Genomic DNA, 14,311 nt, shown 5'->3' with positions numbered 1-14,311 from the left:
TCCGGGGCATAGCAGGGATGTGGCATTCTGGGGGCTTGGAGGGGCACGGGGCGCACACTTGCTCCATCCCTGCTCCACATGAATCCTGCTTGGTGACCTTGGGCAAGTCGCAGTGTCCCACTTTCTCAGCCCATGTGGCAAACCACCTCTGAACATCTTTTGCTTTCAAAACCCACCAAGGTCCCCATAAATCAGCTGTGTCTTGATAACACACATAACTAATACTACAGTCATTTCAATGGGGCTTAGTCACAACTAACTTTAGCTAGATCAGTGACTTCGTAGTTTATATTATTAGGGGAAGAGCTTCACTGAGAACAAATCTAGAGAATATCCTGGCATCCTCAACAACCCCGTCTGATGCTCTGCATAGCTTCTCGCTGTCATGGTCAGCCAAAAATATGTTCTTTAATCCAGAGGACTGTGAAGAAATTAATATGAAAAGGGCAGGGCGCTTCATTCCTGCTCTCTGTTTAATTGTGTAGAAGATTCCTAGGCAGGATCACCTTCACAGTTGCTAGCAAAAGTTCATTTCGTTCTCTAGGGGTGGGGGTTTGAAAGGATGTGACGGTTATGTAAATCTCAGGAATCTAATTCTGGAGTAACCTGTCACTGACATTAGCCTTGAACAGTTCAAACTCACAGCCAAAGCATGGTGTGCTAAGGGTAGGCAGCAAAAAGAATAGCGGGCATTTTCCAGATCTGGACCCATCAGAGCCAACAAACATCTGTATTCCCAGTTTCTCAGTATTGGTATGGTATTTGGATCTGGGATTATTCTTTTTTAGGGAAGAGGGTTTGGGGTTTTTTTTGGGGGGGGGGGATTGCCCCAACCATTCTCCATTGTTTTCTACGGAGGAACACCCACCCACCCACACTTAGGCAGGCAGCTGCGGGTTGGGAAATACTTGAAATTATGGAAGTGGAACCTGAGGAGGGCGGAATTTGGGGAGTGGAGGAATCTCAGTGAAGTACAATGCCACAGATTCTGTCTTCCAAAGTGGCAGTTTTATCTAGGGTCAGCTTCAAGCACGCTCCATAAAGCGACGCCTGGGGCGCAAAAAACGCCGCCCCAGGCTGCCGCTCGCATTGCGGCCGCTTCCTTCCCAGGGCTGGCGCCAGGGTCGCCTTCTAAACAACAACCCTTTAAAGGGTTGTTGTTGGGGAGGAAGCCGCCTTCCGTGGCTGCCAAAAGCAACCGGGTGTCGCCAGGAAGACGCCTGCCTTCCGTCCGGACTCACGAGCACGGCTGCCGCCTGCTGGTGTCGTTGTAGCCCTGCTCCACACTGTCCTCCGACCTCCAGGGTCGGAGGGCAGCGCGGCAGGGCTTAGATCGCCAGCAGGCTTAATTACGGGCGACATTGTGAGTCGGACGGAGGAGCCGGAAGGAGCCGCTTCTCTGGCGGCGGCCTCTGCTGGCCTGCTCGCACACTTGCGCGGCGGGCTTCGCTACCACGCCAGAACTCTTGCCGGCGTGGGGGCGCGAGGTGGCAGTGCGGAAACGGCCTAGGTGAACTGATCTCTGTCTCCTGGAGTTGTAACGTCGGCCAATCTCCAGCCACTACCTGGAGGTTGTCCATCCTCCCCCCACAACATACCCAAACACATATCCCTACCATATAGCTATCACTTTAAATTCAGCTACTGACAGATGGAGCAATTTTGGAGGCAATGGTCCATTATTGTACACACGAATGTCAATTTTATCTTCCATAGCATAGTTCTTAATAAAGCAATTTTACTTTAAGGAGTCTCAAGACCTTCCCATATTCTCTCTGATTCAAGGCTTTCTTTGTGTCCAGCAACTGATGCACTTACTTTTTGAAATTAACCTGCCTTTACCCTTATTTAAGAATCAAGGTATCACACAACAACAGAATGATGCTAAAACAATATCTACAGTAATCTGCATAAATTGGATAGCTCATACACATCAGTGCCCAATGACAATTATATCCCTTCAAAGGCTCTTGTAAAGAGCTCTGCTTTACATCTTCTCTCTAAAAGACAGCTTCTGACATGGTGTTCAGAGCAAAGCCCAAGGTTGGGCTGTCGTAATCTTACCTTCTTCCACAGAAAACTGAACTAAATCTTCTGCAGCAAAGAACACAGTTATCACATTGGCTCATATAGGGAGAGGACAGAGGATCCCATGCTATGAAGACCTTCATAAGTTACAACCAATTCTTTCAACTGAATCCAAACAGCTAATGTAATCCCTTCATCAAGGCCATCACAAGTTAATAGTGCATAGCCTCTGAAAACACTCATGCTATACCGCACTATAAACCAATGTTAGTTTCCGAGTTGTCTTCAAGAGCAACTTCCTGTATGACATGAGTCTTACTAACTGGCATCATCTCCATCTTGTCACAATTCAGTTTAAACATGGTAGTGGTGGGTTTTCTGGGCTGTGTGGCCATGGTCTGGTCTGTGTGGCCCTGGTCCACACAGCCTGGAAAACCCACCACAACCAGCTGAATCTGGCCGTGAAAGCCTTCGACAATACAGTTTAAACATGTTCACCCACAGCCACAGCATCAACACACGCAAAGAGAAAGGTAATACTTTGTGCAAAGACTGGGTCATTACTGACCCATGGGGTAACATCACATCACACTGTTTACTAGGCAGACTATGTTTACGGGGTGGTTTGCCATTGCCTTCCCCAATCATCCACATTTTACCCTCAGCAAGCTGGATACTCATTTAACTGATCTCATAAGTCAACTTGAGCCGGTTACCTGAATCCAACTTCCTTTGGGATTGAACTCAGGTCATGCGTGGAGCTTGGACTGAAGTACTGCAGCTTACCCCTCTGAGCCATGAGACTCCTCTGTCAGCCATAAAACCTCTGTAAAGTATGTACTCCTGCATGTACTAAGGCTCCTGTACAGACACAGCTGAATGTTTGGTTCCTTATATCCTCCCTACCCATTCTTCCACCACAACTGAAATAATATTTTCCAGAGAAGCCTCCATTTGATCCAGGTGTGATATTTTACCTACCATACCAGTTTTTAATGAGGAATAGAATTATCAAAATAGAAAGTATGGGAATGATTAAAAGGGAACTGTCCCTAACATCCTAAACTCACAATAAAAGATACAAAAACACGCACACAAAAGATATAAGGCATTATTATCTGGGCCTTTGGGCCAAGATTTGGTTCAAGAAACAGATTATCTTATCTCATTCTTGTTTAAACACAAATACCCAATGGGAATGTGAAATAAATACAACATTCAAATTTGTAATGTTTGCTTACAAAGGTTAATGTACAATATGTTGATACCCACATGAAATAATTTCTTCTTGTCTCACAAAAGATTTTTAATGGGCTAGGTACATAAATATTTCAAGCAAGTAAAATGCCTCATAGGAACACAGGCCGAGGTGCCTTCCATTTGAAACAAGATGTAATACTTGTAACTGGCTTTAGGTATCTTTTCTGAGCATTATTAGTTCAGTGCAGGCAGATGCACATGAATTGAGAGTGTGCCCAAAATAGCTGTGTATGAAATAGAAAAAATATCTAGAAATTATTGTGCTAATCGGAACAAAACAGTGCAGAGCTTTCATTCTGTTTTATATGTCTATGCTAGGACTCATGGTAAACAGCCAATCCCCCCCCCCCCCAACACAACACTTCAAACACAGACTTAAAAGGTGCCCATGCATTACCTAGCTCAAATTTGCAAGAACAACAAAACATGCAGGCCTAATTTTAAACAGGGGCAATTCTACTCATTGTGATCTGAATGCCACACACAATATCAAAGCGGCAGGCACAATACCAGGCAGAGTGCAGAAAAAGAAAAGAAAAGTACTAACTCTCTGAGAGGATTCAATTCTCATCAAGTACCTTTGAATGTCAAGTTCTGAATGGAAGGAGATCAACATGCACTGCAAAGCCTGTGGGTCGAAGAGAGAGACAGAAAGAAGGGGAGACGGGGAGAGAGAAAAAGAAAAAAGAATGTTTAACATAAAACAAAGCAAAAAAAGGTGGTATGGAAGCATAAAAGTGAAGATACACAGCAATAAAACAATAGTATGAAGATGAAAAGGGTCTGGGGTACAGAAAATTGAGGAAAAAGTCAGTGGGATGGCAGATTATGAATACTATGATTTTGGATTTGAGATTTTGTCTCCCACTGCCAGCTGTCCTTCATTTTGGAATATAAATGCACCAATGATTTTGTCAGTTCTCAGAAGCTAAGCAGGGTCCATCCTGGTCAGCATTTAGATGGGAGACCACCAAGGAATACCAGGATTGTGACACAGAGGCAGGCAACGGTCAACCACCTCTGTTGGTCTCTTGCCTTGAAAACTCCACAGGGTTGCCATAAGTCGGTGACATTACTCTCTGGGCCTTTGGGACAAGGTTGCCATAAGTCGGCATCCTGATGGCATCCTCCCCACCCCCACCCAGGAAAATCGAACAGGTGTACACTTTAATGCACCTGATAAACTATGGCTCATGAAATCTCACTCTGGAATCATTTTTGTTAGTCTTCATGATGCCACTGGACTCTTATTTTGATGCTAAACACTAGCACATCTAGCGACTCATCCACAACCACTTCTACAAACACTTCAAGGCTGCATTTTCAGTTGTTTCCTCTTACAATCCTGCTTCAGCCTGATACCAGAAACTTTTGCTCCTTCCCCCCCGCCCCCAACACTTTTTTACACATGGCGTGAACATTCCCGCATTCCATCTGCTCCATTTTTAAAAACTAAAATGGTATATAACAAACATTTCAATAGAGTTAGTTAGAAATAATTCAAAGAAGAAAATGAATAACAAAGTGGGGGGGGGGGGGGAGAACCCTGTGCTTTTATGTTCATGATATACATAAATCCAAGAAGCACAAGTAAGCCATTCAAGTCCAAATTACACTTTGACACCCGCCCTCCCTTCTCCAGTCCCAATGAAGGGATTCACTAGCTACATCGGATCACTTCATCTGGAAACATTGTGCCCCAAGTCATGTCCATGTGGATTTCTCCACTAAAGAATAAATGGCAACTTTGGAGGGTAAACTCTATGGAATCGCATCCCTGTTGAGCTCCTTCCCCTCCCCAGACTCTGCCTTCTTCAGGTTCTGCCCCCAAATCCACCCAAGTCCAGATCTGGCAACTCTATACTGAAGCAAGACTTTTATTTCATGCATTCTACTTCCTTTAGTTCTATGTCAAAGTCCGTAAGAGCACAAGAAGGGGGGAAAAAGTTCAGACATAGTATCAGTATATAAATGTAATGTACTGTGAGATCATAGAATCATAGAGTTGGAAGAGACCACAAGGGCCATCAAGTCCAACTGTCCTGCCATGCAGGAACAGTCAATCAAAGTACCCCTGCCAGATGGCCATCCAGCCTCTGCTTAAAAACCTCCAAAGAAGCAGACTCCACTACATTTTGAGGTAATGCATTCCACTGTCGAACAGCCCCAAAGAAAGTTCCTCCTAATGTTTAGATGGAATCTCTTTTCCTGCACCTTGAACCCATTACTCCTTGTCTTGGAGAAACAGAAAACAAGCTTGCTCCTTCTTCAACATGACATTCCTTCAAATATATAAATATGGCTATCATGTCACCCCTTAACCTTCTCTTTGCCAAATTGAACATACCCAACTCCCTAAGTCTCTCCTCATAAAGCATGGATTCCAGACCTTTTACCATTTTGATCATCCTCCTCTGGACCCATTCCAGCTTGTCAATATCCTTCTTGAATTTAGGTGCCCAGAACTGAACACAGTATTCCAGGTGAGGTTCCAGGTAATCAAAACAGTCTTCTCCAAGGAGCATTTACACTTTTAACTCATTACCCCGACAAAATGACCAGCTAAAGCTTCAGTTGATTAACAGTATGCATGTAATTCTAGTATGTGTTAGACCGAAAATCAAGGTCCTTTTCCAGAATCAACAGTAAAGGTAAAGTTTCCCCTTCAGTCATGTCCAACCCTGGGGTACCACTGCAAGCAGTGATTTCATAGGCAGGCCGTTTTTGTGGGGAAGATTGCCATTGCTTTCCTCCGCTATTCTTTACCCCCTAGCTATGTGCTAGGTACTCATTTACCAACCAAGGAATGGATGGATGGCTGAGTTGACCATGAGCCAGCTGCCAGGATATTTGACCCACAGGGAGCTAGAACTCCTGGCCGTGTGAGTGGCAGTGCAAGCACTTAACCACTACGCCACGCGGCTCCTAGAATCAACAGTAGGAGACTATAATAGAACCAACAATTGGATCTGAATATGCAGATACTGGGATTTAAGTAGGAAGGATGCTGTCTTTTAAAAAGCTTAGGGAGGAAATTGGGGATCAGATGCAGATTTCCTGCAGATGAGAATGTTCGTGGGAAAGCAGTATTTCCTGATAACGCTGTTACAGGCGGGAAAACAAGAGGAGTGATGATTTTGCTGAGCATGGGCCAAAGGCTGATGGGACTGGGCTGGCATATATTAATAGCGCACAAATGCTTTAGCCATGGAAAAGAGTGTATATAATCATACAATAGACAGCAGGAGCTTAGAAGAATAGCAAGTGGAAGACCTGGCAAGCCGTTGGAAGGTTAGGAACCAACTGGAGAAAATTAGTAAAGACAAATATGCACAAAGACAACAGACAGCTCTTGCTGGACTAGCGACCAAACACAATAAAACTGACGGAAACTCATGAAACATTTAAATTCGGGCTCAGAAGACTGTATGCTTGCAAAAAAACCCCTGTCATAATTCCCCTTCCATATCTCTCAAAGTACACACATGCTCCAGTTCTGGCTTGTTAAATCTTACAGCCAAATGCTGGCAGAAAATAGCAACGCCGAGTAGGGGCGGGGGGACGGACGGACCAGGCCTCTTTTTTGGTCACCTACATATGGATTTATGGGTCTTGTGTGAAGCAGTTTGAACATGTTTGAAATTTCTCTTGCTAGCCCAAACTTCTGCCTGTTAATTTCAGCACCTTTCCCCCCCCCCTCATGTCATTACTTTAAAAAGAGACGGTTGCACAAACCTGAGATCTGTTGCTTTCGCTCAAGCCCCATCTGTTCCTTTTGCTGATCCTCTACCTGAAACCATTATCTTTTTACTTCCTGACATAGCTGGGAAAATTACTTCATTGCTTGGAAAATGATTCCTCGTAAGCCGATTATGACTTATTGAAAATAAGAAACACACAGAGATTAAAGACACGAAGATCATATGTGTGCTTTTATATTATTTTTTAAAATAAACTGTTCAGTAGTGATTTGAAAATGAAGAGTGGGGGAAAGAAAGAACTAAGATCCATTCCGAATGCAGCAGAATCTTTGGTTCTGTTGTTTTCCTGTAAGCTTTACTGAAAACTGACCTGGCTAATCAAAAGGTAGAGCTATTCTGAAAGGCACTTTAAAAACAACAACAACAAATAGCAGCGTGATGTTAACATCAGCTCTAACAGCAAAGATGTAACCTTTTCATATCTTCCACTTACATCTAATGACTACTAATCTCCCAGAAGTTTTTTCTGCCTTAGACATCTTTGCGACCTTCCCTGTTTGTTAAAAGGGCATTTCTTTCTAGTCAAAAACTGGAGCATCCAATTAAACTTAACAGAAGAGCTTCCGAACAGGACTCTGATTTAGTATGTTTTATTTTGCCTTTCCTTCCAGCAGCTCAGGGCAGCAGATATCAGTCTCCATTCATCTGTTTTATCCTCACAACACCTCTGCAAGGTAGGCTGGGTGTAGAGAGTGTGTCTGGCCCAAGGTCATGCAGTGAGGGGTTTTTTTTTTTTGGAAGAGTGGAGATTTGAATCTGGCTTTTACAAACCCTACACTCTATCAGTTTTGGAATTCTGACACAGAGTGGTGGGCCCAACCACAAAATGGTTGCCATGGGAGGTGGAGACATATACGCATAAGAAGAGGCCCAAGTGCAGCAGAGAAGATGAGTAATTTTTTGAAGAAAGAAGCAATGCTGGACACCATGTTGGGGACCTCTGCTCTAACCACTGCGCTACACAGATTCTAAATTTCTGCTCTAAACATATCAACAATGTTGAAGAGCAATCCTGTGTTACAATAAGTTCAAACATGCCTTGCACCTAAACTCAGAGCCAGGTATTACTGGATTCTCAAACAAGAAGGCTTCAGCTTGGAGCAACAGTTGTTATTTGAAATAATGGTGTTTGTTGGGCAATCATCGCCTAGCAATTTTACCCAGAGCGGCAAAGCTTTATTTCTGTCATAACATGATGTCAGATTCCATGTTTTTGCAGAATGTGATGGAATCAAAGGGAACACTAAGGAATAAATTCACACACTGGGAGTCTTGGACGGAACAGGTATCAAGATTTCATGCTTAAAAACAGTTAACTGAGTGTAATATTTCAGCAGATCATGCACCTAAACCTGTGGAGTTTTTGAAGAGACAGGCCCTGGTTCATGAAAGCCGATACTTATAGAATACCCAACAAGAGCGGAAATGTTCCCACTGTATTTCTGAGGTTCAGACTATAGAATATATTCTGCTTTATTGTCCTAAATATGAGGGTCTGGGCCCATCCTTCTTTCTTCGTTTCCTGTAAAGTTCAATTAATATTCTCTAGCTGGGAAGATTGTATTTTTATTAAATAATTCTTCCCCTCTGATTTCAACCTCTGGAGCTAAATTTTTCCTTGATATATTGGAATAATTCATTTTGGTTTGCTGATGTTTTCATTTTAGTGACACTTTACTATTTCTTCCTAGAATGCAAATCTGGGAGAGACGAACATGTGACTGCTGCTTCGTTATGTCAGCCTCAGAACTCCAAGGTTGGTTTTGGTATGACAGGTGATTCCACATGTTGGCTGCAACAGTAGAAAGCCATGTGCTAATATGGCTCAGACCTAGCATGTTTAGAGTTTCCGTACCACCAGGAATATTCAGCAGAATGTGTTGACCCACAGGAGCAGAAGTTGATAAATGCTACAGTAATGGAAAGAGCTTCTACCATGTAGGACCATTTCTCAGGATCTGCAAAGAAGTAAACAATCTGAAATAGTAACAGGAGCATGGACGGTGTGACTGCAGCCTTCAGAGACTTCAGTGCAATTCTTGACCTCCCAACAACGAATATGTACACTTGAGTTCATTTTATAACATGAAACCATTAGTAGCAAAATATTCCTTGATGGTCTCTTTAGTCAGTGTAAACCCTGCTGTACATTCAGCAGTGAGCAACAACTAGTGCTGAGTCTCTGATGAGTCTAGCCGAAAGACAAGCCTTTGTAAATCCAACTGTGTTCTCAACTGTACTATGAAAACCTTCTAAGCAGACACCTAAAAAAATACATGAAGGGCTCTTAAATCATTGACGAGAGATGGATGGTCCTGGCTTGGTGACCCAGGTTAGTCTGATCTCACCGCATCTCTTAGTGGGGTCGGCCTTTGTTAGTACTGGGGTGGGAGACCTCCAAGAAGAAGAGGAGTTGGCTCCAATACCCCACTTCTTTCTGCTTTAAAGAGTCTCAAAGTGCCTTACAATCACTCTCCATTCTTCTCTATATGATACTTTGAGAGGTAGGTGGGGCTGAGAAAGTTCCAAAAGAACTGTGATTAGCCCAAGGTCACCTGGCAGGCTTCTTACAGAGGAGTGGGGCATCAAACCCAGTTCTCCAGATCAAAGTCCGCTGCTCTTAACCATTACACCATGCAAGTTCTACACCATGCTGGGGATCTACACTGATACAAGCAATGGCAAACCACCTTTGAAGGTTTGTTGCCTTAAAAACCCACAAATTTGCTGCAACTCCATGGCCGTTTCCGCACGGCCCATTTATGACGGCCTGGGGGCGCCAAAAAAGGCGCCCCCCAGACCGCCGTTCGCACAGGCAGCGACCTGACTCTTCTTCCCTCCCCAGGGCGGGCGGCCAAGCCGCTTCTAAACAACAACCCCGGTTGTTGTTAGAGGGGAGCGTTTTCCTGGCGCGCGGGTGCTAACCGGCATCAGCTGGAAGACGCCAGTCAAGATTACGGTGTCCTCCTGCATTAAGCCGCTGCGGGCGTCAGCAGCCCGCCCACACGGTACTCCGACCTCCAGGGGTCGGAGGGCAGCTGAGGCGAATGCTGGGCGCCCGCGAAGCGATGAGGACACCGCGGAGTGGGCTGGCACAGAGGCGCTCCGGTATGTTTCTGCCGATCCGTCGACCTTTGCTTCTCCCGTTCGCATGCTTGCATGCGAACGGGCTTGCGCCCCCACGCCGCCCGCACTCTTGGCGGCGTGGGGGCGCAAGGAGGCCGTGCGGAAACGGCCCATGGTACTTTTTCACCAAGAGATGTATGGAATGTCTTCCACTATCCCCAAAGCAACACTGTACTAGCTGCTATTCTCATTTTGAAAACGGAAGAACTGAGAGCTACAGGAAGCAAATTGCTAGGCTGCAGAGAGAGCTCCTGGATGAGCTGAGATTTCAGTAAACACTCTCACAATGACATCCAATGCATGCTTACACCCTTCAAAGCCCATCGACTTCAACTGACTTGGAAAGTGATAACTCTCCTTATGATCCCACTGCACATTTCTAGTCTAACACTCTCTACTGGTATCTACCTGCAGTTCTAGCTCAAGACCGAAATATTTCAGATTTATTAAATAGCTCCCTTTGGTTAAGACACTGCAGAGAAAACAACAGTGCAATCCTATGCAGAGTTACTCCCTTCTAAGCCGATTACGTTCAATGGGCTTAAAAGGGTGTAACTCTGCATAGCATTGGACTGTTAGAGAGGGCGTTCTCTGACCAGACACGCAAAAAGTGCTTTGATCCTCGTTCATGCTATTTTTTTCCACATGTGAAAGTCGTCAATGCAAGACTGCATCTGGAAGAGAAATCAAATGTCCTTTCTTGCAAATATGGGCTTATACTAGAGTTACAGACTGATTTAAGGAAAAGCCAGTTTAAGCTGCATGTATGAAAGTGCTCCAAGAAGACACTGCTCTTCTTTTTCCGAGGGAAAGAATGACACTTGCATCTGTTGGTTGGTTTGTAAAATGGAGTTAAAGATGCTAGCTGAACACAAAGGCTATTTAACATGTTTGAACACTTAGCCAGGAAGGGAAGGACACATGAAATAAAAATGTGTAATTTTTTTTCTTCTGTATCAATCCAAACTCTTGAGTTTCCTCCGGCACAGTTTTAGAATCAAAGTTGACAGCATATTGTAAACTTGACAGTACAGCAAAGCCTCTTATATAGCCCTTGGGGGAGGGGAGCCTAGCAATTTTGTACCAAATCATCCAGATGACAAGGTATGCATATCTACCTTATTATTAAAAAGGTTTTCATTGCATTCCTCTCATCTTTCAATAAGTACCTGTCATCCGCCCATCAGTCCCATCAGTGACACAAGTTTAAAAATGGCTTTGTTCAGTGTGCACTAGTACATACTTGCCTAGCCTATATAGGAGCCAGATAGGAATTTGTTGCCTCCAAACTATTAGTGAAAATTTGTTCATGTAAGATGATGGTAGAAAAATGCTAGATCTTGTAAGGTAACACACTGACCTTCATACTTGCTCTCATAAGAAGAGTCCTGCTAGAGGAGACCAGTAGGCCAGCTGGTCTAGTATCCTGGACAATGGCCAATCAGTTGCTGCAGAGGACCAACAAATGGGGTGCAAAGGCATCCCCTAATATTGCTCCCTATCACTGGATTTCAGATGAAGATGGTTTTTATATCCTGCTTTTCCTTATTGAAAGGCACCTCAGAGCAACTTAAAATCACCTTCCCTTCCCCACATAACAGGCACCCTGTGAGGAAGGTGAGACTGAGAGAGATCTGAGAGAACTGTGACTGGCCCAAGGTCACCCAGCAGCCTTCCTGCGAAGGAGTGGGGAAATAAATCTGTTTCTCCAACTTAGAGTCCACCACTCTCAACCTCTATGCCATGTGACTCTCTGTTCTTCTTTGTCCAAGGGCAATACTTTGACAATAGCACCATAAGCTTCCTCTGAAGAGGACACTAGTCCTAAATCTAGACTGTTCTATCATACCTGACAAACACCTGCCATGGGCAACCCTAGCCCTGAAATGGCTTCAAAGGCATGCTTGTTCCCCTACTGGCAACAAAACCACTCTTTTGTTAAGTTTTGCAGCCGCTGGACTTTACAGAAGAACCACAGAACTACTTATGGAGTAAGGAATATAGATTAAGACTGTTTCAAAACACAAGCAAAATGTGAATCCAGACACCTGCTAATTTATGTAAAATATCCATTCATAGAATCTCCTCTAGATATTACATAGGCATCCTCCTGGCTTTGCTATGTTTAAAAGACTTGGATATAGGACAAGACTTGGATTCGGGGGAACTGATGACCTCACCAGCAGCTGAGGCAAGGTTTTAAAACTCGAAAGAATACAGCACATAAAACGGTTTTCGATTTATAAAACTTCCAGGCCCCATGCCAGAGAATCATAACTTGTCTTGCTTTAAATATGGGGTACAAAGGAATTTACAACTTGTTGCATTTAAAAATATTACTTGCAGAGAAGCCTATATTTCATTTCTTTGTTTTCTGTTCTTTTATCTCTCTCTACTTTTTGGAGTGGAAATATTTTTGGTTCTCAGATGGATTCACCTGTTAATACACAGGCCATACTTCTGAGACCCTTCACTACAGACTGTTGCCAAATACAGCAATGTGAATATTCTGGAGTCAACTTTCAGATTTAGGGACTACAGTCCCTAACACAAATATATGCTTTCACTGGGAGAATTTAGTGGCATCTGTTTTCAGCAATTTTCTACACTCGTAAACACATTGGTGTCTTTGTTCTTCTTTACTTTTGTCCCAACCCTAATACTGCCACAGTTTTACTGAGACTTTACAGCCAAGAGTGGGAGTAACTTCTTGGATTGCAAAAGAAGGCTATGAATATTGGAGCCATCTCAAAGAAGGAAAGCCGAATGTGCATAATATTCAACACGTTATTCTGCTGTTCCATTACATAGCAGCCACAGGAGATAGATTCTACCATTGACGGGATAGACACCTGTAAATAAAATATCAGGAATCACCATGCCAATAGGATTACATGCCAAGAGTGGTCCTAACAATGGGGAGCTGGCAGAAACAATGGGGCACTGAACATCGTACTGGCAAAGTTTGGTTATATATATATATATAATGATGTTCTGATGTTCTCTTGACCAGGAGTTCAACGCAGCTTACAAACAAAGAACAATTTAGACAATCAAATAAGGAAATACATATACTGCACAACTCCAATTCTGGGGATGGCTGTGAATCCATTGGGGTGGTTTATTCATGGCCACAGACAAGGGCTAAGATTCAAAGGCCTATTGGCTATTTCCCTTTGGCCTATGGGTTTCCAGCTTTGTTGAGCCTGTGGTTATACTGAAAACTGGCAGTGGACATCACCACCAAGTTGCTGCTGTCTGTGGGATGCAGATGACTACAAAATTGTTGCCACCGTCACCGAATGCTGAGATGTTCCCAGTTAAGGGCCCTCTTATGATAGAACTGGATTTTCAAATGAGATCTGCCTGCAGACCTAAAAGTGATTCTTCCTGGGCTCTTCCTGTTCAAATGAAGAAGAGTTTGGATACACCCCATTTTCTCTCCTGTAAGGAGTCTCAAAGTGCCTTACAAATGTTTTCCCTTCCTCTCACCACAACAGAGACCTCATGAGGTAGGTGGGGATGAGAGAGTTCTAAAGAACTGTGGCTAGCCTAAGGTCACCCAGCAGGAATTTAGGAGTGGGGAAGCAAATCTGATTCACCAGATAAGAGTCTGCTGTTCATGTAGAGCAGTGGGGAATCAAACTTGGTTCTCCAGATCAGAACCCACTGCTCTTAACCACCACACCACACTGGTCACCATTACAGTCAGCTATTCAATTTACAGAACAGATGCTTTGGGGAGGAAGGAAGTGGACATGAGGAACGACATTGCTATGGTGCTCATGAGAACCCATGCTGGGGATCACAGCTTTAATTCACATCAAAGAACGATGAGAATATCAAAATGAGATAATATTCAGTACAGCCATGGTAGTGCTACACGCTTTATAAATCAGGCCGGATGCACACTTCCATATGCCATATCCTAGTCTGGAGACATATTTCACTCTGAAAATAAGGAAAACAAATAAAAATAAACATACAAGTTAGAAAATGACAAGTGTTGGAAGACATATTGCTAATCACATCAAACACTTGTCAGTCTGAGTCTGTTACTCTCACGATCACATGAAATACAGCAGCAGTAAACAGGCTATTTGAAGAAGTGTTGCACATTTGCAGGTAACAAGTAT

At 43.7% G+C, this 14,311-nt stretch overlaps 1 protein-coding gene across 11 annotated transcripts in view; it reads right to left on the bottom strand.

Annotated features, from left to right (window-relative positions):
* Positions 1 to 14,311, bottom strand: part of KIAA1217 (KIAA1217 ortholog) — a 443,164-nt gene that overhangs the window by 130,408 nt on the left and 298,445 nt on the right. For 5 of the 11 annotated variants that reach the window (XM_048510261.1, XM_048510271.1, XM_048510272.1 and 2 more), the window contains one exon: positions 3,836 to 3,916. The exons of the other annotated variants lie outside the window; for them this stretch is intronic. In XM_048510261.1, coding sequence (XP_048366218.1) covers positions 3,836 to 3,916 — 81 coding nt within the window. The remainder of the gene's footprint in view (positions 1 to 3,835; positions 3,917 to 14,311) is intronic. 11 annotated transcript variants of the gene reach the window in all.

This window comes from Sphaerodactylus townsendi, linkage group LG11 (assembly GCF_021028975.2).
Source record: "Sphaerodactylus townsendi isolate TG3544 linkage group LG11, MPM_Stown_v2.3, whole genome shotgun sequence".
Classification (NCBI taxonomy): Eukaryota; Metazoa; Chordata; class Lepidosauria; order Squamata; family Sphaerodactylidae; genus Sphaerodactylus; species Sphaerodactylus townsendi.
Note: the sequence above shows the minus strand (reverse complement) of the source record. Positions and strands in the feature narration are given on the sequence as shown.